Genomic DNA, 25,826 nt, shown 5'->3' with positions numbered 1-25,826 from the left:
TGCAAATACTTGGAGGCTGAAATCTAGGGGTGTGCAGGAAACAGTTCACCTCTACATCTGTGCATGCAAATTACACATGTCCATATACTCTGCAAATCATGTCTAAAATTATTCTTTAATAAAAAATATGGCTCATACGAAATGTAAGCGTTTTCTAGAATTAACAGTCAAAGAAATGAGAGATACAAATTTACAGCTAGAATGTTTATCCAGTGACGTTGTTCCTATGAATTTTTTTTTTTTCCTGAGTCAGAGTCTTGTTCTGTCACCCAGGCTGGAGTGCAGTGGTGCAATCTTGGCTCACGGCAACCTCTGCCTCCCGGGTTCAAGCAATTCTCCTGCCTCAGCCTCCCAAGTAGCTGGGATCACAGGCGTGCGCCACCACACCCAGCTAATTTTTGTATTTTTAGTAAAGACAGGGTTTCACTATGTTGGCCAGGCTGGTCTCGAAGACCTCGTGACCCGCCTGCCTCAGCCTCCCAAAGTGCTAGGATTACAGGTGTGAGCCACTATGCCCGGCCATCCCTATGAATTTTAATAAATAGGTAAGTAAGAAGATGTGGACCAGAGAAAGCTTTCAAAGTTGAAAATAATTCAAGATCTCTGCCATATTTGAGGGCAGTATAAACATTTTTTGGTGGGAGTAAGCATATATATTATTCCCACAAAACCACCTCAGACAATCAAAGGGTGGGCATTACCTCTGCCTTATAAAACAAGGCAGGGGAAATAAAAAACTGTAGAAATTTTGATGTTGCCTCAAGACGTTTTCTACCAAGAGCACTTTGTGATCATGGGCTGAGGTGCATTTTATTATTATTATTTTTTAAATTTATTTATTTATGTATTTTTTTTTTGAGATGGAGTCTTGCTCTTGTTGTCCAGGCTGGAGTGCAATGGCACGATCTCAGCTCACTGCAACCTCCGCCTCCCGGGTTCAAGCAATTCTCCTGCCTCAGCCTCCCGAGTAGCTGGGATTACAGGCATGTGCCACCACGCCCAGCTAATTTTGTATTTTTAGTAGAGATGGGGTTTCTCTGTGTTGGTCAGGTTGGTCTAGAATTCCCGACCTCAGGTGATCTGCCCGCCTCAGCCTCCCAAAGTGCTGGGATTACAGGTATGAGCCACCATGCCTGGCAAGGCTGAGGTACATTTTTTTTTTTTTTTTTTGAGATGGAGTTTCGCTCTTGTTGCCCAGGCTGGAGTGCAATGGCGCGATCTCGGCTCACGGCAACCTCTGCCTCCCAGGTTCAAGCAGTTCTCCTGCCTCAGCCTCCCGAGTAGCTAGGATTACAGGCATGCACCACCATGCCCGGCTAATTTTGTATTTTTAGTAGAGATGGGGTTTCTCCATGTTGTGTCTGGTCTCGAACTCCTGACCTCAGGTGATCCACCTGCCTTCGCCCCCCAAAGTGCTGGGATTACAGGTGTGAGCCACTGCGCCCGGCAAGGCTGAGGTACATTTTAAAACGAAGATCAGACTGCAAGTGAGATCTGAGAACTACATCCTTGGTGAGAACATGAGCAGTGTATCTCAGCCCTGATGGTCCATGGGAACCCCTGGCACTCTCAAGGTGCTAGTGGGGCTGATTCCAGTTATCTGGAGGAGACATAGGGCACAAGACCAGTCTCCTTCCATGGTAAAACAGAAAGTAGCATTCAGGGTTGGGTGTTTAACTATCTTGGATCATAGATGAAAGGTACAATTGAGTCTACCAACAAGAAAAAAAAAATGAATCTGTAAATGGCTTTCATTCTAGACATCAGTAATAATTCCTTTCAAAATGTTGAAACCAACTACTATTTACCTTGGGATGTTTTGGAAAACTGAGCACTTACTCAGATGCTGAAAGTGAAAAAGGCCACTAATGTGAGTGTTGACATGGAGACCAAAATCAGCAGAGAAGTGACGAAGCCCTGGCAGGCACTGCTGGTGGAGACACCCAATAGGAAAGACTTTGTCAGGCTACCTTCGTTACAGGTAATCTGTTGGTACCAGCCTACATCTGCATGCAGATTAATTTCTTAAATTACAAAGAGTTGGCAAATTTGTAAATAAAATAAGGTCTATTTTGTCAACTTAAAGAAAACAGCCATTTTCTTGGTATGTCAGATACAGTTTACTGGTGATATTGATAATAATGGAAACATGATAAGAATAATTTATTAAATGCTTTCTATTGCCTAGAACCAGTCTCTCCTCATACATCATTTTCTAATCCTGCCCTACTGTTTACCAGTAAGGAAAGTGCCCCAGAGACAGTAATTTGCCCAAAGTTACACGGCTCAAAATCAGCAAAGGTCTTTTGGGCCCACACTTCAGGTTTTTGCACTAGCCATGCTCTACTTGCTTCGAATGTCATGAAAAGATTCTGCCATATCCTGTACCTCTCTAGTAGATACTCTATTTTCCATTCTTCCCTCTGATTGGCCTCAATGATGTGCTATCCAATTTAGAGTAACAAACTATAAGAACTATGACTTTTAATATATTCTGACTCTTTGCATTGCCCAGTGTTCAGTAATTAAAGTTCATTCTCTCCCTCTATAATTAAGTTGTGCTTTACTGTGGAAACAGGAGGATGGATCACCTACTTGACTGCTTACCAGGGAAAGATTAGATACAAGAGTAGCACAAGAGACCTCTTAAAGTCTCTTCTGTGTCTAAGAGAATTTGGTACTTCTTTTTTGGATAAACATTAATTTAGAACATTTAATAGTAATGAAGAGTATAAAAAATAAGAACAGTAGTCCCCGCTTCTCCCAAGGCCCAATGATACCTCTAACAGCAAGACTCACTTCCTTGTGTGTATGAAAAATACCACAAAGTGAGATCACACTACATATATCAAACTGTAACTTGATGTTTTCTAAAAATATGTGTTAGATGTGTCTTGATATTGACACTTCTGGGTCTGTTTCATTCTTTTTTAATGACTATGCATATACCACTGCATAGTTACACTGTGGTTTGATTTATTTGATCTTAATGCTCTATTGGTGGACATTTATGTTGTTTCAATTATGAAAAATACTGAAATAATGAAATGAATGTTAGTAGTTCTCCAAGTGTACTAAAAGCAGAATAAGTATATTAAGTTTAACAGATACATACAAACTATTTTCCAAATAGATATATACCAATTTTCCCACCTACCAACTGTGTACAAGAGCACTCTTACACCCACTCTCAGCAACACTGGGCATTATCAGCTTTCTAAACCTTCATGATAAGATTACACAACTTTGCTTAGTCACAGATTTATTTAAGTCTACGGCTCTAATTTTTACATAACATTACTGCTTTATGTTCTGATAGAGGTTGCAAGAAATTCTTTTAGAGATTTGGAAAAAGGCACAAAGAAGAAAATAATCTGTAATAACACCAGGCTGAGATAAGGAGTATTAACATTTTAATGTGAATTTTAAATCCTTCTTTTTAAAATTACATTATGATATTTTTTCATATCATTAAATATTAGTGGAAAACATCATTGTAAATGGCTATATAGGCCGGGTGCAGTGGCTCATGCCTGTAATCCCAGCACTTTGGGAGGCCAAGGCGAATGGATTACCTGATGTCAGGAGTTCAAGACCAGCCTGGTCAACATGGTGAAACCACGTCTCTACTAAAAATACAAAAATTAGCCAGGCATGGTGGCGGACGCCTGTAATCCCAGCTTCTCAGGAGGCTGAGGCAGGAGAATCGCTTGAACCCAGGAGGCAGAGGTTGCAGTGAGCCGAGATCGTGCCACTGCACTCCAGCCTGGGCAACAGAGTGAGACTCTGTCTCATAAATAAACAAACAAACAAATAAATAAATAAATGGCATCTGCTGGTATGCTATAAATCTCTGCCTGAGTTTCTGTTCCTTTAGTGTAGGTTCCCAGGAGCCAATGAGATGCCAGGTATCCACTGGTATTTTTAAGTCTGTCAGGACTTAAAAAACTCATACATTTGCTGGACTACAGTTTTTCAGCCACCATGGTTCTCCGCCCACCCCCCGCTGCCCCCAGAGCTAAACAGCTGCAGAGGTTTTTGTGTTCTTGAACAGCATCTCCTAAATAATTAAAAATCCTCTAAGAGAAGCATGTGAAGAACAGCTTAAAGATACACCAAAAGGAGAAATTGAGTACATTGTGGTAAGTTAGCAGGAATGGGTATCATAGAGGCATCCTAAGTCATATTTGCAAAGAATACTTAAAGACACAAGGAACATGGCAACAAAATATTAAGTAGAAAGTAAGTTACAAAATTATACATATGACATATTCATTCCCCCCGTCCTGGTACTGTGCAGTGTAATGAGCGTGCTGTCTGGATCCAGGTTCATATCCTGGTATCACCGCTTCCTAGCTATGTACGTACCTTGGATGACTTATTACTTAACCCGTGTCTCAGTTTTCTCATCTGTAAAATGAGGATAATAGTGCTATCTACTTTATGGGGTTGTTATGAGTACTAAATGAGTTAATATCAGTAACACCCTTAGATAATGCAGGGCATATAGGAAGTGCCATGTTAGATTAGCTATTATTATCATCATTATTATTATTGTAGATACATGTAAATAAGCACATTCACATGATGAAAAATGACCGCAAAGAAAGATGCCAAGATATTTCAGAGTCAGCTTCTAGGTGGTATGATTATTTATTTTGTGTTGTCTTTTTTTGTAGAGACGAGGTCTCACTATGTTGCCCACTATGTCCTCCCACCCTGGCCTCCCAAAGTGCTGAGACTATAGGAGCGAGATTTTTGTGTGGTTTTTATATTATTGTATTCTCTAAGTTTTATATTCCACAATGCCAGGTGTTGGTAGAGGATTTTGTTAGACTACTTATTCTCCATTCCTCCTTCTAGAATACTTCTCTTCCTCCATTTATTAAAGCAAGCAAGCAAACTCTCAGTCTTTGAGGCTCCTATCATCTGGCCAGATCTTCCACCCATCCTTGAAACTCTCCTTCATGATATGCCAGACATGGCCACATTCACTGACCACCCTGGCTTGGAGTCTGTGGCCTCCTCTTCACCCCAATGCCTCCTGCCCTTCCTGGCATTATCCTGCACAACTTCAGCCTCTAGATGGCCAACTCATCCAATGCCAGGTCCTTTTAGAGTCTTGACAACCATGCCATCCATCATTCCCTCTATTCCGCCTCTTCCCACCCATAGGCTCCTACAGTAACACTCAGAATCAATTCATCCCACTCCAGTGTTCTTCTTGCAACATCACTGATTTCGATGGCCCACTCTGACCAGAATCTTTCTGCTGGCTTGCTCAGCCACTCACACTACAGCAGATTTTGGATGAATCCTCACCTTTCCCCTACTGTACTACTGCATTTAATCTGCAGAATAGATAAAGTAAGTACTACTGTTTATCATACTTACATTACAGGTAGGCAATGTGATGCAGGGATAGGGACAGTAACTTGCCCATGGTCACAGCTGTTCAGTGCTAGAGCTGGGATCTGAAGTTAGATCCCAGAAATGGCTAGAGCCCAGATATATATATATATGTGTGTGCCTATGTAAAATTCCTGAAGTTAGAGCTCAGACATATTTATGTCTATATAAACTCCTGAAAATTGGTTTCATTCTCCCCCTTTCTGTCTGAGACAACATTCAAGAATGGAATTCACCAATGACATTACAATAAGGATAACTCTGAATCCATAGTTGGTTTTTAAAACAAAATGTGGTGCTGTATTAGAAACTGCTTGTCACTATATAAAACCATTTTCTTCTTACTTGGTAATAGCATCATGACTTTACTTGGGCTTGCAATGTGCCCTGTCTCCTAGGAGGGGTCAGTGAACTTGAAGTTGTTGTGTGGCGCTTCCAGAGAGCTCCTGAAAGCAGCCGTATTTAGCTCTCAGGTGGCTCCTCTGCTAGCCTTGCCCCCTTCCTTCTTGCTCAGACTATGGATGAGAAGCCAGCAGCTCCGCCAGCACCAGCTGTCTCGGTTCATGAGGAAACCTGACGATGACAGTCACCTATTAACAACAGTAGAGCAGAAAGACAGGAGCACCTGGGTCCCTGATCATCGTGGAGCTCTGGAGATCAGACCTCAGACTCAATTTAGAGGAAAGGAAATGAATCTCTTTCCTTTTGTAGTAATATTGCCTTTTTTTTTCTTCTTTTTTTGAGATGGAGTTTGGCTCTTATTGCCCAGGCTGGAGTGCAGTGGCACGATCTCAGCTCACCGCCACCTCTGCCTCCTGGGTTCAAGCGATTCTCCTGCCTCAGCCTCCCGAGTAGCTGGGGTACAGGCATGCACCACCATGCCCGGCTAATTTTGTATTTTTAGTACAGACAGGGTTTCTCCATGTTGGTCAGGCTGGTCTTGAACTCCCAACGTCAGGTGATCTGCCACCCCAGCCTCCCAAAGTGCTGGGATTACAGGCATGAGCCACTGTACCAGGCCATCATCTGCATTTTCTATACATGCAAACAAACCTAATCCTAACTGACAGAGGCAGCATAACATTTATTTGAGGTTTTCTTCCTGTAATTTTACCTTCTGTATTATACAAAGATAGCAAGGTAAACTTGTATTTGCCATCTTTTGAGGTGTTTAAAGCACAGAGCCAAAAACTGAGGCTGGTAATGGCATAAATGCCTTCCTGGTTGTGTAGTCACAAAGCTAGAGCTCCTTCCAGAGACTTCATTCAGCCCATTCCTTAGAGGGTGAAGAGACAGGGGAAGAAGCAGTGAGGCAGAGAAGGGAGAGCCCAGGCTGGGCAGAGGTTGCAGGTCTGTGGCTGCCCACCGCCTGGCAGTACCTGCAGGGTTGGCAGGACACCCGAGGAGGGCAGACAATGGTAGCAAAATCACAGGACCTTTAGGGAGCCTATGACTGGAGATAATGGGGGCTCCCTGGTGATATAAGAGGTGAGGGGGCCTCCCCTTACAGATACCACACAAGCTCCAGCTTCTGGTTTGACTCTGGGATGAGAAATAAAGGGAGGGCAGGGACCAAATGTTCTCCCTGCTAGGTAGGCTGAGGGGCTACAGTCAGTTTTGTTTTAATGTAAAGAAATAGATATATCTTGTACAACTGAGATTTATACTTGCTACACTATCTTTTAGGAAATCTGGTACTTTATAAAATATTGCTTGCAGCGAGCCTTACATTTGGTCAAAGTAAGTCACAAGACTGCAACTGAAAACCGCTAATCTAAGGAACAGCAATCCAAAGTCAGTGCCGATGACCCTTGATCAATTGCCGTGCAAGGCTGGGACCTTCCTTTAGTGCTGAGGAACCACCTTACACAGATGTCACTTTGTTCTATCCAGGATCAAAGAGGCATTTCTGCAGTGATCACAGCTCATGTCAAGCACTGTCTTTATAAAAAATGTTCTTTATTTGCCCGAACATTTTCAAACTCCCCTACCATATGAAACTTTAATTGCTTTGAAAAGAAAGGCTCTCTTGAATCCTGTAGAATTAAGGAGGCTCATTTCAATGGCATATTAGCTGTCTGAAGATAGGAGTCACTGAGAAACACTGAGTGACTGTGATTCAGCCAAGAAAGCAGCCCCCTGATAACAGGGTAGGGATGAAGGCTTGATGGACGTTTATGACAAAGTGAGGTTTGAAGCTTTTGACATCAAAATAAATAATGACTCAAAGAAAGGGTTTATAACTCAGGGAGTTTTTTCCCTTCTCCCTCTCTTCTGTTTTTACTTTCATAACTTTCTCTTAGAGGAACAAAGGAAATCTGCCATCTCCCTGTCTCAGTGGAGCATCAATGGTTCTCTTTTGTTAATTTTTAATCATGGAAGTGGCACTTGCAAGGGGGCAAGAGGACATGCCTCAGTCCAGAGATGGACACGGGCCAGCACCCAGTGGCTGGGGGGGTAGCCAAAGCAACGATCAGTGCCACCAGTTGAACCACAGCAGCGATGGAAGAGAGTCAGCTGTTAGTAACAGGACCACAGAGTGATGGTTCTGTAATTTGGAAAGAGAGCCCAACTCCTGAATAGAAAATATTGTGATGTCACTAGAATTAAATAGACCTACAACTAAATTACAGTCAATAAAAATGATATTTGAAAACAACCAAACATTTGTGAAGTCTCTTTTCAATGTATTGATTTCTACGTTTAAAATATAATTTCACAGAACATATTTGGTCTGATGGGAAATTTATGGAACTCTAAAATTTGGGCAGTCTGCAACATTTATAGGGCCATATTATGGCCACATAAAAAATTCACACAAGCCCTGGTTTTGCATGTACTATAAATAAGTATTGATTTGAAAGGTACAAAAACACAAAACTGAAGACCTGCTTTAGCCTCAAATTTTAAAAAGACTTTGCTATGATTATATTTCTTAATTCTCATAAGAAATGAGGGTGGTCCCTTGGAAGTCAGTCCTCACCACTGTGACAATTCATTCATCTGGAATTACTGGGGATGTATTGATAAAGAAGTTATCTGAGAGCTAAATTTTACATATTGTGCTAAAACTTTGGCAGTGGAGTTATTTTGTGTGGATAATTTTCATTTTTTCTTTGAGGCGGAGTAGCTCTGTTGCCTAGGCTGGAGTGCAGTGGTGCAATCTCAGCTCACTGCAACCTCTGCCTCCTGGGTTCAAGCAATTCTCCTGCCTCAGCCTCCTGAGTAGCTGGGATTGCAGGCATGCGCCACCATGCCTGGCTAATTTTTTGTATTTTTAGTAGAGACGGGGTTTTGCCATGTTGGCCAGGCTGGTCTCGAACTGCTGGCCTCAAGTGATCCACCTGCCTCCTGCATAATCTTGATTTTAAATAGAAGACCCTAACTATAATTTGACTGCTTCTTGGCGGCTCAAGGCCATCATTATTACTGCAACCAGTGGCCATGCTGCGCTCTAATACACAGCTATTCTGGGGACTAACAATGTTTGCTGGGCTCTCTGCCTTGGCCCAAGGGACACCAAGCTGGTTGGAGCAGCCAAGGCTGCCAAACCCCTCCATATGAATATTCCCAGCTGGGAAGAGGCAGAGACTCAAAGGATCCACCAATCGCTTCCAAAGAACAACTTGAGAGGCTTTATGTACAACTCCCTCAGCTCATGAACTATTGCACATCTTTTTTTTTTTTTTTTTTGAGATGGAGACTCGCCTTTGTTGCCTGGCTGGAGTGCAGTGGCGCGATCTCAGCTCACTACACTCCGCCTCCCGGGTTCATGCCATTCTCCTGCCTCAGCCTCCCGAGTAGCTGGGATCACAGGCACCTGCCACCATGCCCGGGTAATCTTTTGTATTTTTAGTAGAGACGGGGTTTCACCATATTAGCCAGGATGGTCTCGATCTCCTGACCTCATGATCCACCTGCCTCGGCCTCCCAAAGTGCTGGGATTGCAGGCGTGAGCCACCACACCCAGCTGAACTATTGCATATCTTAAGAGACCAAAAGGCTTGGTGCAGTGGCTCATGCCTGTAATCCTAGCACTTTGGGAGACCAAGGCGGGAGGATCATTTGAGCCCAGGAGTTTGAGACCAGCCAGAACAACATAGTGAGACCTCATCTCTTCTTTATTTCCTTCTTTCCAACATAGTGAGACCCTTTCCCTTCTCCTTTCCCTTCTCCCTTCCGTTTTCCCTTCCCTTCTCCCTTCCCTTCTTTCTCTCTGCCTTGCCTTGCCCTGCCCTGCCCTCCCTTGCCTTCCCTTCTCTTCCTTTCCTTTCTTCTCTTTCTCTTTCTCTTTCTTTGACAGGGTCTCTCTCTCTGCTGCCCAAGCTGAAGGGCAGTGGTGGAAACATGGCTAACTGGAGCCTCAACCTCCCAGGCCCAAGTGATCCCCCCACCTCAGCCTCCCAAGTGGCTGGGACAAAGGTGCACTACCATGCTTGGCTAATTTTTGTATTTTTTGTAGAGAAAGGTTCTCCCTATGTTGCCTAGGCTGGTCTCAAACTCCTGAGCTCAAGCAATCCACCCGTCTCAGCCTCCTATTAGTGCTGGGATTACAGGTGTGAACCACCATGCCTGGCCAATATCCCATATCTATAAAAGAAAAAAAATTGCTGGGTGTGGTGGTGCCTATAGTCCCAGCTACTTGGGAGGCTGAGCCACTGCACTTCAGCCTGGGCAACAGAGTCAGACCTTGTTACCAAATAAAAGCGAGGGATACCGAAGAACAACTTCATCAATTTACAATCAATAAATATTGATTGAGAATAGGCTGTACATATCTTGGGACCTTAGCATATAGCACAATTTGGCTTCTCTATAAATGTTGGTTGAAGGAGGATTTGGGTGGGTGTGTCTGAGAGAGAGAGAGACAAAAAGACAGAGAGACAGACACAAACATGCACAAAACACACCCCTAGAATGTTCAATAAGAGAATGTCAAATTTAACGACAGTGATATAAAAGATATTAGGGAGAAAAATAATTTTTTAAGAACAGTATACATTTTCCTAGTCTTCCAATAAAACATGAATTTTGTTTCACACACAAATAAAAAAATCCAAAATTTGTTATATTTAACTCCAAAAGAAAAAACATGGAGGAAAAAAATTATGTTAGGTAGCCTTAAAAATTGATGTGAAATTAGGAAATAAGGTATGAAATTCTTAGGAAATAAGAATTAGGAAAGTTGAGAAGTCATGTCTCTTTACATCCTTTTCTAGGTCATGTGAAAATTTCTGGAGTAAAAATTCTGTGTCTCCTTTGGTGCTTGCTACAACTTTGGATCATTCTCGTATTAAAAAATGTTCCAGCCAGGTGCAGTGGCTCACGCCTGTAATCCCAGCACTTTGAGAGGCTGAGGTGGGCGGATCATGAGGTCAGGAGATCGAGACCATCCTGGCTAACACAGTGAAACCCTGTCTCTACTAAAAATACAAAAAATTAGCCGGGCGTGGTGGTGGGCGCCTGTAGTCCCAGCTACTTGGGAGGCTGAGGCAGGAGAATGGCATGAACCCGGGAGGCGGAGCTTGCAGTGAGCCGAGATTGCACCACTGGACTCCAGCCTGGGTGACAGAGTGAGACTCTGTCTCAAAAAAAAAAAAAAAAAAAAAAGGAAAAAAAAATTTGTTCCTTCTTATATATACAGAGATTTAAGTGTCTTTTTCTTGTCCTCTTGAAAAAGGACAATTTGGTCAGCTTCTTAAAGATACTTGTTAAGTTACACATCAGTCAGCTTCTAACCAAGTTCCAGTAACTGGGCTACAATTTTTTCATGTATGTGTGTGAAGTTTTGTTAGAAAATAAAAAGGAAGTGAGACAAGGTCTCAGCCCTCAAAGAGCAGGGAGTCTAGAGAGGGGAGGGTGGAAGGGACGGTGGATACATTAACAAATGACTGTGATAAATGCACCAAGCACAATGACAAACACAAGTTCAAGGTTAAGTGGTAGAAGAGCAGTGGTGATCATGGCTTTTTAGCAGTTCTGTGTCAGTTCCCAGGGTCAGCCCTTTGGATCTGAGCACAGGCTTTGGGAGATTCATTTGCCTCAGTATTCTGTGGTCAAGAGACCCTTGTACTTGAGGGAAAGGCACAGATGACCTCTCTGGTATCACACGAACATTTATTCCTACCATAAATTTTATGTACCCATTAATTTCTTTCTTTCTGTATTATCTTTCAAGAACACCATCTTAAAAATAATTATTTACTATGTGAAATGGTACTACTTCCCTGTATTCTTTATCTGCTTCCTCCACCAAAACTCTAGGTGATTCTCTTCTGCCCTTCAATAATACCAGCATTATTTTTCTGACGTGATTTGCCCACTATTCCCCCCAGCACCACTGTTTATGGTCTGAGTCACAATTCAACAGACGGAAGGATCTGAGATGGGAGAATGCAATGTTACCAAGCTATACTAGACTATCACACGTTGTTCGAATGTTCAGTAGAATTCAGAATATATTGGGAGGGCTTGGCGTGCAACTGATCCAAGACAGCATTCAAAATTGTTTACATTTTGATACACCAAAAGTACATTGCTCTATGAATTTTAGACACCAAGACATAGAAGCATACTGGGAATTCAATGTTTTAAGAATTACAGATTGTCATCTTGTTTCAATCAGTAGCACCTTTCTAGAATGCAGCTACTTCTCATTCTTTACTTTACATCCTATACATTGATCAGCCTCATAGTATATTCCAGCCATCGACTGCTGTAGAATTCAAATAAACCACCACTAATAGGTCTTAGATTTCTTCGCCCTCTTTAAACTGGGGAAACCTGAAGATTCATTAATATGCTTTGAGCACTTCAAACTGTAAGCATGATAGTAATTGCCCATTAAGGCAAACTGTTCTGAATAATCTTGTTGACTATACAGCAGAGAATTGTTTACAAACCTGAGCAGAAAGTAGAGGCAAAGTTCTGCAGAGCGGTGTCCACCTCCTCTACATTGGAGAGAGCCAGGAGCCGAGGGAGGAGGCCTTCCAGGGACTGTATGAACAGCCTGGCACTATGCTGATCCGCCTCCTGGTTCTTCAGCAGTTTTAGAGACAGGGCGGCAGTTCGCAGGGACCGGTGGCCTAGGCAGTCCCGGGGAGTCTGCTCTTCATCGGCTAGTGAACAGTTGTCTGACCCAATGTCCGACACGTCGGACCTGCCCGAGTCCTTTTCTGCTGCCATAGAGTACTGATCACAGGAATCAAACTCTGTCCTAGAAAGGTCTTGGTCATCAACGCTAAAATTGCTCTCACTATACCTAGATCCATAAGACCTTGTCCTGCAGTCTACTGACAGGAAGTTAGTTATGTCAGGGTAAGGGACCGTGTGGCTTCTCTGCACGACATCTGGCTGGTCTACCGCCTCTGTTTCCAATACTTTGCTCAGCGTCTCCTTGCCCTCTGGGATGGCTGGCGACTTGAGACTGTTCTTGTGGTTTCCCAAACGGTCCTCGGGTGTAGTCTGACCCAACTCTCCCTCGAGAGTGGTCTGGCCTGTGTCTGTGGTGACACTGATGCTGATGTCAAGGCTCCTCTCGTTCCCTAACTCCCACGGCGTGTGTTCTGAGGACAGCACTCGCCGCTGCCAGCGGAAGTCAGCCTCATTGATCTCCATGGAATCTCGGCTCCATTCAGCCCCATCCTTCAGCTCCTCAAGGCGCAGAAGCAGCAGTTGCACCTGACCTTCACTCAAGCCCTTCCCCTGGCTGAGCTCATCCAGGGCACCCAGCAAGGTGCAGACACAGGACACGGCTGCATAGCAAGCTTCGATGCCACCCTTGATGCATGCTTCCGTCATGCCATCCATGATGCTAAACAGTGTTCAAAAGAGAAAATGGAATAAATGCATAAAATGTAGAAAATATCTCTGAAAGGAACAAGCGTGTTAGCCTGGCAAACAGCAAAGTATTCAAAACAGATAGTCTGATTTGCATAAAACAAAATGGTCTGGGCGATGAATAAAAGAAACAAACATGCCTACGTGGGCAGAGGAAGATCTTCAGATAAAGTGGCCTGCATTGGCCGGGCACAGTGGCTCACGCCTGTAATCCCAGCACTTTGGGACGCTGAGGCGGGTGGATCACTTGAGGTCAGGAGTTTGAGACCAGCCTGGCCAACATGGTGAAACCATGTCTCTACTAAAAATACAAAAAATTAGCCAGGTGTGGTTGGTATGTGCCTGTAATCCCAGCTACTCAGGAGGCTGAGACAAGAGAATCATTTGAACCTGGAAGGCAGAGGTTGCAGTGAGCCGAGATTGTGCCACTACACTCCAGCCTGGGTGACAGAGCAAGACTCTGACAAAAAAAAAAAAAAAAAAGTGGTCTGCATTGAATCACATTCCCTCTTGGCTCGCTGGTTTATTTGGATACAAATAGAAGCTCCTGATGAGTATTCATGACCTTCCCAAACAATCTCTCTTTTGTATTATGCTCAGTGTTTCAAATAGAAAATAGTTATAATGGTTATATAATGTGGACCTTCCTCTATAAAGTAAACATATTCCTGAACAGATGTATGTGAACATAACTATTACAAGCCCTATAATATTCAGTTTTCTAGGGGGGCTACATATGAAGAAATCCTATAGCTACAGTATTGTAAATCAAAAGTTCTTCTCTAAAATAATCCCAATGAATAATTATTGTACATTTCACTTGGTACATCTGGTTTTAAGTCAATATGAAAATATAAAAAGTTCCATGATTATAACAAATTGAGATATGTCTTCTCAGGTAGCTTGTGGGTGAATTATTAAATAGACACATTTCATATAATGTAGAATTTTTTAAAATTTCAGGGATTTGTAAGCAAAGTTAAAAGTCTTCAGAAAAGCAGCCTCAATAAAGACCTAAAAGGATAAATATCATACAGTTTGAGGAGATCCAGATGAGACTTTCTTTTTGAAATTGATCTTTTTCTGGACTCTGATTCAGTGGAGCTGGGTCCTGCCAAGTCACAGAGACGCTGTGGGCTTCCGAGTATCTTAAAGAAAAAGGTAAAACAGTAACAGAAAAGTGAATATCACAAAAAAGCACAAGGTTTTTAAATTGTGAGATCAAATAAACATGTACTTTCCCTACTGAGTGATATAGTATAAGAAGAAACAGAATTATTTGGAACTTCCAATCTTAGTAAAACTGATTTAGGTTTTCTTCTTGACATATGGTATGTATCAGGCTCCTGGCTCTTCGGCTCAGGGCTGGCTTAGACAAAGAAAATTCTCAGAGGGATTATTGAAAAATCTTTTCTAGCACAGAACTAGAAAACACTTGGATCTCTGTTCTTTAGTAATATTGGCCTATAATATAACCTTCCTGGACTCTTTTTGTCTTGTTTTGGTATCAAGTCGGCTAGCTTCATAAACTGGGTGGAGAAGTATGCCCTCTTTCTTATCACTGAAAAAGTTCATGGAAGATTGGAATTACCTGTTCCTTGAATGCTTGTATAACTTGTTTCTAAAGCTACGTGGGGCCAGAATTTTAATGGGAATCCTTTAACTAGTTCCTCCATTTCTCTAAAGATTATAGGACTATTCAGGTCCTCAATTTCTTCTTGAACCAACTTTTTAAAAGTTGCATTTTTCCTAGGGACTTACCCATTTTACCTGGTTTTCAAATATAGTGTTCTAAAGATGCCTTAATACCCTCTTTTATTTCTTTAATGTGTGTAATATCTATAGTTAGGTATTTTTTTCATTTTTATTTCTGTTTATTTGTACCTGTTTTGAAATTTTTTATTGCTCTTGAGAACAGTTTTTCAATTTTCTTAATTTTTTCAGTCCTAACATTTTCTGCTTTTTAAAATCCCCTATATTTCCTTGTCACATTACTTTCTTCGGTTATCCTTATTTTTCCTCCTTTCTACTTTCTTTGAATTTATTCTATTCTTTTTTTCTAACTAAGCTGGAGAATTAGGACATTAAGGTTTTCTGCTTTTTAATACAAAGAGTTAAAGCTATACATATCCTCCCATTTATTTCTTCTCACAAGTTTTCAAATGTACATTGTTCATAATTGTTCATTTCTAACACATTTTTATATACATACGGTAGAAGTCTATAGAAAATGTCAACTTGAGGCTAAATTGATTCAAGGAAAGATGGTTAATGCAGTGCGTCTGCAGCAGACGTCCTATTGTATGTCCATTCATCTTCAAAGTGATTGATACGCCAAGCAAAGCAGGAAAAGGTCCATTACATAGAAGAAGTTGTATTTTAAGTAGCTCTCCTCTTTTCGTCTTTCCATATTTCTTTCTTACCACAGAAATTGAACACTTCTGCTCTCTGGAAGGAACATAAACGAAGCTTCCACTTTTTGTTGACATCAAAAAAAGAGTGACAAGGCTGGGGCTAAAGTCAGGCAGGCTCTCTCTTTCCCTCTCTCTCTCTCGCTCCCTCTCTACAGGCCTGCAGCCCCGTGGCTGGACCCTCTGAGCCTCAGGATGCTCCATCTCTTGCTGGAAGGATAAGTGTATTCCCAAAAGACAGAGTGGAAAACCTCACTGTCTCCTGGGATCCCACCACAATTTAAAATTCAGCTTCACCAGTAATAAATTAGATATTCACTGGTAATAAATTCGATAATTTTTTTTTTAAAGATGAGATCTCACTCTGTCACCTAGACTGGAGTACAGCAGCACAATCTTGGCTCACTGCAACCTCCGCCTCCTGGGTTCAAGCGATTCTCCTGCCTCAGCCTCCCAAGTAGCTGGGACCACAGGTGTGTGCCACCATGCCAGGCTAATTTTTTTGAACTTTTAGTAGAGATGGGGTTTCACCATGTTGGCCAGCCTGATCTTGAACTCCTGACCTCAGGTGATCTGCCCATCTTGGCCTCCCAAGATAATCTATTTTAATTCCCACATTAGTCTTGTGCTTTTCTCAATTGCTTCAGAATCTGGAGAGAAAGGGATGGATTAGTAAGGTTTCTGGAGAACCCTCAACAAAAACTAAAAGGAAAGATGTTTTAATCTCAGCTTCTTCAGGTGGGAATGAGAGTTGTGGGATCAGTGGCTGGGGGGCCAGAGGTCTGATAAAGACTAGGGGGCTTCTAAAGCCAAGCCATAGGAGAGAAAAGCAAGCAAAGTATACTTTTTCATGACTGTTCATTTTAAGCGGAAATCAGAAACAGAAAAGGGGCTGTGCTTTGAAAAACAAAAATGTCCTGTATGTCCTTGATCCACAGGCACACAGTGCATATGGCAGAGTGACAAACCAAAACGAGAACAAGGAAATAACATACCAAGCCTTCAAACTCCAAAAGGCTAAACAAACATCCTGGGTACCCAGTGGTTTTCTTCGTGTGCACAAGCCCTGCACATTTTGGTATCTAGGTTACCAACTTTCCCAAACGATTGGTTTTGTTGTATAAAGTGGAGGCACTGCTTTTCAGAACATCCTGGCCCCAATTAGTCTACTGAGCTCCTTCGGGCAGCACCGCCTGGACGTGCTACTTGGGTGCTACCATCAAATTCTAGCCTCACCTCTGCAAAATGACCCTGGGAAGCTAGAACATCTACGATGAACAGAAAAACATAACTAACTTCCCTTTGCAATACAAAGGAAATTATTTAAAGCACATTTAGAGACCTATGGATGCCATATACAAAGTATCTACTTAGCATCCAGGTACCAAGTGGCTCTACTGTGGGCAGTGACTGCTCTAGTGCCTGTCATTTCTGAGGGGAAAAGAAAGGTTGCTGCTGCTTATAAAATAGCCTCTTTGTAGACATTTTGTCTTCAGGTCCACGTGTTGGTCAGTCAAAAGTTACTAAACACTTATTTTGATTCAAGCATTATAGTGTTAAATACTAGGGGAAAACATACTGAAGCAATCTATATACAAAAGTATAGTTGAGGAGACAAGAAGCTTGTTCCCCATTCTATTATGAAACAATCAGTGTTATGGGACATATAATCAATTGCTAAATGGTGGGATGGAATTTCAAGAAGAACCTGATCAGTGGTCTGAGGAAGCCCAGCCATGAAGGACAAGGATTTTGATAGCAAAGCAGCAGCCATACTTTGAACACCAGGCTTCACCATCTTAGCCTTACGACTCACAACATGAAGGACTTTGGGCAAGTCACTTCTCCCCCCAGAGCCTCAGCTTTCCCATCTGGAAAATGGGCATAATATTATCTTCCTAAGGGAGTTTGTAAATAAGCTAATGTGAAGTGGCAGCGGTATCTAGCCTGTTGCAATTAACCACTCAATTCTGTGAGGGAGGAATGGCCCACAGGAATAAGGGACAGGAAACCCTGAAGAGGTGGGGAGGTGGGAATTGAACAAAGCAGATCAGTCACATGGGATGAAGGTGTATCCAGGGAGGTGATGGAAAATGCAAATGATGGAAGAAGGCTCTAGAAGCTGGGCACAGTAACTCGGCCTTGATGGGAGAGTCAATGAAGAGCCATTAGAGAGCCCTGGGCAATGGGAAAATTGTTAACAGTGGTGATTTATGGACATAAATCTAGTAAGACAAAAGGAATAAAACAGGCAGGAGAGGGAGGCCAGCTAGAATTGAACCAGCTATTTTCAGCCTCCATGTTTTTTCTCTTCCTTAGAATAGCAATAAGTACACCACATATTTGTTTAGCACTTGATATTTACAAAGTACTTAGGCAAACTTTAGTGCATTTTGAACTTGCAACCTTTGGAATATTATAACAATGTACAGATGAGAAAACTCTTAAGTTCAGAGTTAAATGATTTACCTATATCACAAAGCCAGTGTGTGGCAGAGAGAGGATTTGAACCCTGACTCTTAAACTCAGGCTCCTGAAATGGGCAGCTGTTCCAACACCAAGAAAAAGGGGCTGCTGGGGGTCATTTGCACTGCAATGTGAGAGTCAAGTCCAGTGATAACGATGATACAGGAAAAGACCGTGGGATTAGGGTCAGCCAGACCAGGGTTTGCACCTTTTCTTTTTCTTTGGGACTTTGGGCAAACCATTTGACCTCCTAAAGCCTAAGTTTCTTTGTGGGAGGGAATTTCCTTTTCCTTTGGCAACACACTTCTATGAGGAGGAACATCCATCCAGTGCAGTAAAATTCTAGGCCTCTCTTCTCCCTTCCTCTCATTTCTTCCAGGTACAGGAAGAGCCCCTGATCGGACTGGTGAATTTAGGATAAGGAGTTCAGCATGCCTCACTAGCACCTCTCTCCCATCTTCCTGGGGATGTGCCAATCAGAGGAAGCCACGTTTGCCCCTCCAGGATGCAAGTTGAACAGGAGTAGGGGAGGACCCTGGGGAAGGGCCACTGCTGTCTGAGTGGTGAAGAGTGGTCTAGTCTCACTAGCCTCCAGAGCTGTATTTTATCTGCCCATCTAGTGAAGATCAGTTCTTAAAGCTGGCCTTTTGATCTCCATTGCCTGAAGCTCTGGTGGGGAAAAGAAGTAACATTCTTAATTGGTAAAAATAAAATTGATGGCCGGGCACGGTGGCTCACACCCGTAATCCTAGCACTTTGGAAGGCTGAGGCGGGTGGATGGCTTGAGCTCAGGAGTTTGAGACCAGCCTGGGCAACACGTCTCTACAAAAAATACAAAAATTAGCCAGGTGTGGTGTCATGCAGCTGTGGTCCCAGCTACTCAGGAGACAGAGGTAGGAGGAACACTTGAACTCAGGAGGTCCATGCTGCATTGAGCCGTGATTGTGCCACTGCACTACAGCCTGGGCAACAGAGTGAGACCCTGTCTCAAAATAAACAAATAAATAAAAGTTGATATACAACCTCACAAATTTATTATGAATAAAAAATAATATATGTGAAGTGTCTGGCATATAGTAGGCAAGAAAAAGAATGGTAATTATTATCGTGGGCTCATAGATTTTCTTAACAGCCATTAAATCTGGGCTACTCCTTAATTTCTAGAAATAGTGGGTCAGAACTTTCCAATACTCATTACCATAAAATCTCATTAAAACACCAAGAAAGAATTCAAATTTAACTTCTCAGATATTGGTTGGCAGCAACGATTGCTTAAAATAAATTAATCATCAACAAGGGAATTTTGCTAACTCTGGTTTTTGGGGGTGGGGTGAGATACCAAAAGGAAATGCAATTTGCCCTTTATGAACAGATTCACAAATACAAAAACACTGATGACTTTTATTTTTGGTTCTTTGAGAGAAGGCAGAGGAATCTCTGTTTGAAGCACCTTCAGAATAACCCTAATTCTGCCTCAAAACCATGAAGTAGCACACTGGGATGGCTACTGCAATCTGGACAACCTTTATGTTCTCACTGGGGTCATGACATTTGGGAGAAATGAGGCAAAAGAATGGGACAAAGGGATTCCTCTTAGCAATCAGAGACTGGCAGAGCTCTTTTTTTGGATAATGTGCAACCTGAGTATAAAATCATTTTGAAATCTAATGTTGGCAAAGGCGAATAAACACATATATCTGCACAAACAGCACCTAAGGTAGAAGAATGAACTCTCAGCATGGGCCTGGTCTGGTGCACATCTAACAGAGTCTTAACAAGCACTAGCTCGATTCTCAAATGGTTTTGCATCAGTGGGCATCACTGACCCCTGCTACCCTGGCTCGCAATACATGCACACATGCACTGACTCTAGAGACAGCATTTGTTACTGGACACCATGAGGCAGTAATGAAGTTCCGGCAAGTGATTGGCAAGCCTTTTCTGAGCGCTTCTTGTATGCGAAACGCTGGTCAGGCCCCCTTGTAAACCTGGTGGCGATCTCCAGTGCCTCCTCACCTCTTTCATTATTTTGATGGCTTCCACCCGGTGCTGGGGTGGGGGGTAGAGCAGCACTCGGTGGTAGAGGGACTGGAGCACAGGCTTCATGGAGTCCACGGACCCCACCAGCCGGACCAGCTCGGCTGCGATGTAATAGATAGTCCGAGCCACAGGTCCGCTCAGGGCCGGCGCAGTGCAGGAGCAGCCTGATCCCCGGCCGTGGTCAGACACTCCCGGAGACGCAGAGTCCGACTCCAGGCTGGTACTGGTGCTGCTGCTGTGAGCAGAGGTGATGGTTTTGTCATGAATTGGATTCCCCAGGATCACGATGAGAGCAGGGCAGAGGTTTTTCCTGGGAAGAGATGGTGAGAAAAGTAACTTTCCCCACAAGCCAAATGATAAAATTTACTCTGCAAGTAAACAGATGCCATAGAAATGACAAGAGTGGGGCTCTTTACTGCTTCTTCTTTTGGCTACGTTTTGCCTGTTTTCTAACTCTCTTTAACATTTCTAGGTATTTCAACAATACTTTTCCTCATAAATTGAGCTAGCATGAATGAAATAAAATATAAGACAAGCATTAAGAAACCATCATAAGTGAAGAAATGGACTCAAAATGCTAAATGGCTGTTATAAAGTTTCACATTACTATAAATAACAAAATGATTTCTCATTTGAGAAGTTAATTGCAAATTCCATACTGACACCTGTCATTTGGCTTCCTTCCTGTCGATAAGCCCAGGGGCGGAGAACAACCAGCTGGCTGCCTTTGGGGCCTGTCACTTCTGGGAATCTCTGACTATGATTAAGAGACTGGTATTCGGGTTGAGATGGAGCTAGGGCTAGGAGTAAAGCTCAGTATCTCTTGCCCCCTGCATAAGTTATATGCTTTTTGAACGAGCTGAAAACACAGAAAAATTTTCTGGTTCTGGTCTCTCATGATCCTATGATATAAACCAAAGAGGGCCCTGGAAGCATATTCTGCCATAATCATCATCGGTTTTTCTGCAGATTTTGGTCTGATGGATGTCAACAAAGCAATTTATCTGCTTTATTATTATTATTATTATTATTATAATAATATATTTTTGAGACAGAGTCTAGCTTTGTTGCCCAGGCGCGATCTCGGCTCACTGCAACCTCCGCCTCCCAGGTTCAAGTGATTCTCCTGCCTCAGCCTCCCAAGTAGCTGGGATTTACAGGCACCCGCCACCATGCCCAGCTAATTTTTGTATTTTTAGCAGAGACAGGGTTTCACTGTGTTGGCCAGGCTAGTCTCGAACTCCTGACCTTGTGATCTGCCCACCTAGGTCTCCCAAAGTGCTGGGAGCGTGAGCCATTGTGCCCGGCCTCTTATTATTATTTTTAAATTATTATTATTATTTTTTGAGACAGAGTCTTGCTCTGTCACCCAGGCTGGAGTGCAGTGGCTTTATCTCCGCTCACTGCAACCTTCACCTCCCAGGTTGAAGCAATTCTCATGCCTCTGCCTTCCAAGAAGCTGGGATTACAGGTGCCCACAACCGCCATGCCCAGCTATTTTTGTATTTTTAGGAGAGACGAGGTTTCATCATGTTGCCCAGGCTGGTCTCAAGCTCTAGCCTCAAGCAATCTGCCCGCCTCGGCCTCCCAAAGTGCTGAGATTACAGGTGTGAACAACTGCACCTGGCCACAATTTCCCTGCTTTCTCTCTAAGACATTTACGCACAGATGAAACTACTACTGGTGGGTCATGGACTTCATGGAGAGGGACCCAGAGACACAGCCAGCAGCAGCCCTTGGGTCGGCATCAGCGTGGGGGCGTCAGGAGTGGGTGCTCACCAGATCAGGTCCGTGAAGCGCCTGTGCAGGTGCATGGAGGAAGAGGAGCTGCTGAGCACAGACAGGATGCACTCCAGGTAGAGAAGCTGCAGCTGCTGGCTGTCACTGCAGAAGAGCAGAACCGACACAAATGCAGACAAAAGACGAGGCAAAATTAAAGAGGTGATGTGTGGAAACACGCCCGGAAAAATGGTAGGTGTTACTAAAGTGCTAGTTTTAGGGGGAAGGTTAGTGTTATGGGTTGAACTGTGTCTCTCTCCCCAAATTCATAGGTTGGAGTCCTAATCTCCAGCACCTCCGAATGTGACTTTATTTGGAGATAGGTCCTTACAGAGGTGATCAAGTTAGACTCAGTTCACTAGCGGGGATGCTAATCCAACATGACTCTGTCCTTAAAGAAATGGAAATTTGGACACAGAGACATTCATTGAGGGAAGACAGTGTGAAGAGACACGGGGAGAAGACAGCCATCTACAAGGCAAGGAAAGAAGCCTGAGGAGATCCTTCTCTCTCATCTCTCAGGAGGAGTCAACCCCACTGACGCCTTGATCTTGAACGTACAGGCTTCAGAACTGTAATACAATAAACTCTTGTTTAAGGTACTCAGTTTATGGCCCTTTGTTACAGCAGCCTCAGCAAGATAATACAGTTGGGGTGATTTTTCTTTTTAACTAATCAACTTTACTTTTTAGAGCACTTGGAGATTTATAGAAAAACTGACCACGAAACAGAGTTACCATATTGGACCTATTATTAAATCTTACATTGGCATAGTACATTTGCCACAATTAATAAAAAATTGATATATTAACTAAAGTCCATAGTTTATGGCAGAAATGCTAATTTTTATATTATCTAAACCTTTCAAGAAACCATTTACCACATTATCTTTTCATTGGTGAACACTTTGTGAACTTGCATTAGACTTTTCTTCCTTATTGAGGAAACATGATTTTTCAGTGGAGAAATTATTTTGTGTCCAAGTTATCATTATGGGGTTCCTCATAGAGGAACAGAGCCAGATGACGAAAACAGACAACTTTATGGGGAACACATTCCTAATATCCAGATTAACTTCTCTGCCCAGCCTACCAGAAAGTATTAAAATCCAGGCAGGTGACAAGACTGACAGATAGGGCTAAGGAAGAATTTAATTTTCAGGGACATGTTTATTGCAAATATATAATAAATCCTTTTTTTAGAGAGTTCACTCAGTAATGTGAGATGGGAATACTCAGAAAAAGGAAAAACTTGCTTATAAAAATAATTTTTGGTTGTGTCTCTTTCTCCTAATTTAAAATAAATAAATGTCCAAAGGAAGTCAGGAAGTCTAGTGTCTTTAACAGACTATTACCCCCAGGAGAAGGTGGTGGAAGGAACAGAAAGGCTCATGACAGGCCAACGAGAAACTTGAAGAGACAGGAAGGAAGCAAAGAAAAGTTAACAGTAGACAGTGCCAAGGCCAGAGGTTACATCCACACAACTGCCAAATTGAGAAAGATCGTGCAATTGTAAGACAGAGGATAGTGAGAGGGGTGGAGTCCTTTATTTATGTGCCATTAAATACCCCGACACTGATATTATGCTCTAAAGCCCTTTGTCAAAATTCTTCCATGGCCTGTCCACTAAAAATACTGTTTTTATTTTCTTTTAAGGTTGATAGAACTAAACAAAAACAAAGAGACAGAGATAGTTTGCAGTCCTTTATAGAAAAAGGTTCCTGACCCATATTCTAAAATCTCCCTTGTCCAAAGAGAGCTGTATAATGATTAAATAATGTTATTATTCTGTAGAAGGGAATGCCACTTATATTTGGATATACTCTGTGTGGTAGCTCTGTCTACCACACCCCTTGAGGGTGGAAGAAGAAATGGGGAAAGGCTGAGTCTCCACAAAAATTATTACTATTTGCCAAGAGGAAGGTGATGGATGGAGGAAGAGTAAGAAATGGTGAGCCATTCTTGAGCCAGGTAAGGACTTCACATTTCTAGGCTTCTAGTCCTACAAGCTTCTCTATGCTTTTGACCAAGACGTAGCTCCTGACATGAAACAGCAGGTTTCTTCACTCTTATGGGACTGGACAGACATATAAGCAAGTAGATAAAGCACTGGTGGGAAGGACTGTGAATGAATACCTTAACACAAAGTTCTATGAGACCATGTGGCAGGAGCACCTTCTTAGAAAGAATGTCCAGAGGACACGCTGTCTTAGTAGATCCTCAAGTTGAAGTAGGAGACTGTCATGGTGAAGCAGAGGAAGAGGTGTGACAAAATGTGGGGGTGGAGGAGGAAGGGATTTGGGCTGAGAGGTTTGTGGCTAAAGCACAGGGTGTGAGCATGGTATCAGCCTGAGAGGTGGACAGAGGCCCAATCAGGAAGGGTCCTGTAGGCCACGCTAAGATGTCTGGACTTTATTTGGAGGTAAAAGAGTGACAAGACCAGATCTGTATTTCAGAATGTTCCATTTGTTTGCTTTACGACGAATAGAGTAGACAGGACAAATCAGAGGTCCATGGTATCGATTGTAAGCCATATTTTAAAGATCACTTCTGGAAGGATTGCCTTCACTGTAGTCTTGGTTAATCATTCTGACCAATTACTTGACCCGTTATTAAGAAGAAAAATTATGAAATGCTCCAATTCAAAAATTTCTTTTTCTTTCAAACTGTCAGTCCAGCATCACAAAATGAAAACAACTATAGACAGGAAAGACTCTCAATTTCTGAAATCATTGGAAATAAGTCCATAGAAAAGCTATGAGTCATCAAGCTATTGGCAAAGTGTGCCATGGTGAATACTTCAACCCCCAGGTTATCAGACTCGCTGACAGGGAACGCATTGCCAAGGTAACTGGCCTGACAGTCTCCTTGGAGACTGAATGCAGCAGCTTTTCTGTGGGTTGCAGCAGTCTGGAAAACAGATGATCGTGGCCACGCATGAGTCACACCATTAAAGGAGCTGTTTAAAACGTAAGCACCTTCCACTAGATACACACATGCACGTACGCAGTGTGTATGCGTGTAATAGCTGTCCCTATACAAACAAATAAGTAGAATGCACAAGGCAAAAAGTAACCTAGAAACCAGCCAACTCTTTCAAAACACACGAGGGAAAAATCTGTCTACTTAGGAGGGCTGTAAGTCACTTTTCTTGGTCTTTTCTGTGAGCATTTCATGGTTGGCAGGCTGAGCATCTGCTGGTCTCATTCACTGCTCATCACTGAACTTCTTCCCAGGTGCACGATCTGTGGAGAACAACGCTCAGGCGTGGACCTGCAGCCCGTGAAGGCGAAGCAGCCACCCCTCCTGGCAAGGCTACTGGGAGGGCAGCCTAGCATGTTTTGTATCTCTGGAGTTCTTAGAGTTTTGTTTTGACCATTTTGACTTTGCTTTCCTTAGAAATAGATTTGAATTTAGTTAAAGAAAGGAGAGAAGAAATTAAGTAATTGTGTAAGGAGTGAAATGGAATTAAGACAGACAGTGGGAATGCTCTGGCAGGTCCCATCTATTCCAAGCCTGCGCTGGTATAGGTTTCGCTCTAACATTCTCTGTTCTAGGAGGAGAGGGAAGCAGGGAAAGAGTGGTGGGAAACAGGCAGAGAATAAGTAAGTATCTTTCTAAGCCCAACTATCCTTCCAGAAATTCTTGGATTTAAAAAGCATCATGTAACTCAACTTGCCTAACATAGGATTCTATTAATACCACATCTCCAAGGCATGCGAGGGAGCGTTCTGTGTACCTGAATACATTTTCTGAATCCTCCCAAGAGTCCAAGCATATCATGAACACACACCCCTACGGAGATAAAGCCCTAAGAGGCACTGATTTTGGAAATGGCTGTTGAGGTTAGTAAATACTGATTCTGGTGTGATTTCAGAGGAAG

At 42.7% G+C, this 25,826-nt stretch overlaps 1 protein-coding gene across 3 annotated transcripts in view; it reads right to left on the bottom strand.

The window, feature by feature from the left end:
* ARFGEF3 (ARFGEF family member 3) overlaps positions 1 to 25,826 on the bottom strand; it is a 186,369-nt gene that overhangs the window by 72,484 nt on the left and 88,059 nt on the right. For 2 of the 3 annotated variants that reach the window (XM_024248772.3, XM_054558214.2), the window contains 4 exons: positions 21,945 to 22,049; positions 20,142 to 20,475; positions 14,284 to 14,396; positions 12,312 to 13,222 (listed from right to left, as the gene is read on the bottom strand). In XM_024248772.3, coding sequence (XP_024104540.2) covers positions 12,312 to 13,222; positions 14,284 to 14,396; positions 20,142 to 20,475; positions 21,945 to 22,049 — 1,463 coding nt within the window. The remainder of the gene's footprint in view (positions 1 to 12,311; positions 13,223 to 14,283; positions 14,397 to 20,141; positions 20,476 to 21,944; positions 22,050 to 25,826) is intronic. The other variant, XM_024248774.3, reaches the window with a different exon arrangement.

This window comes from Pongo abelii, chromosome 5 (genome assembly GCF_028885655.2).
Source record: "Pongo abelii isolate AG06213 chromosome 5, NHGRI_mPonAbe1-v2.0_pri, whole genome shotgun sequence".
NCBI lineage: Eukaryota > Metazoa > Chordata > Mammalia > Primates > Hominidae > Pongo > Pongo abelii.
The sequence above is the reverse complement of the archived record's forward strand: the minus strand, read 5'-3'. Positions and strand labels throughout refer to the sequence as shown.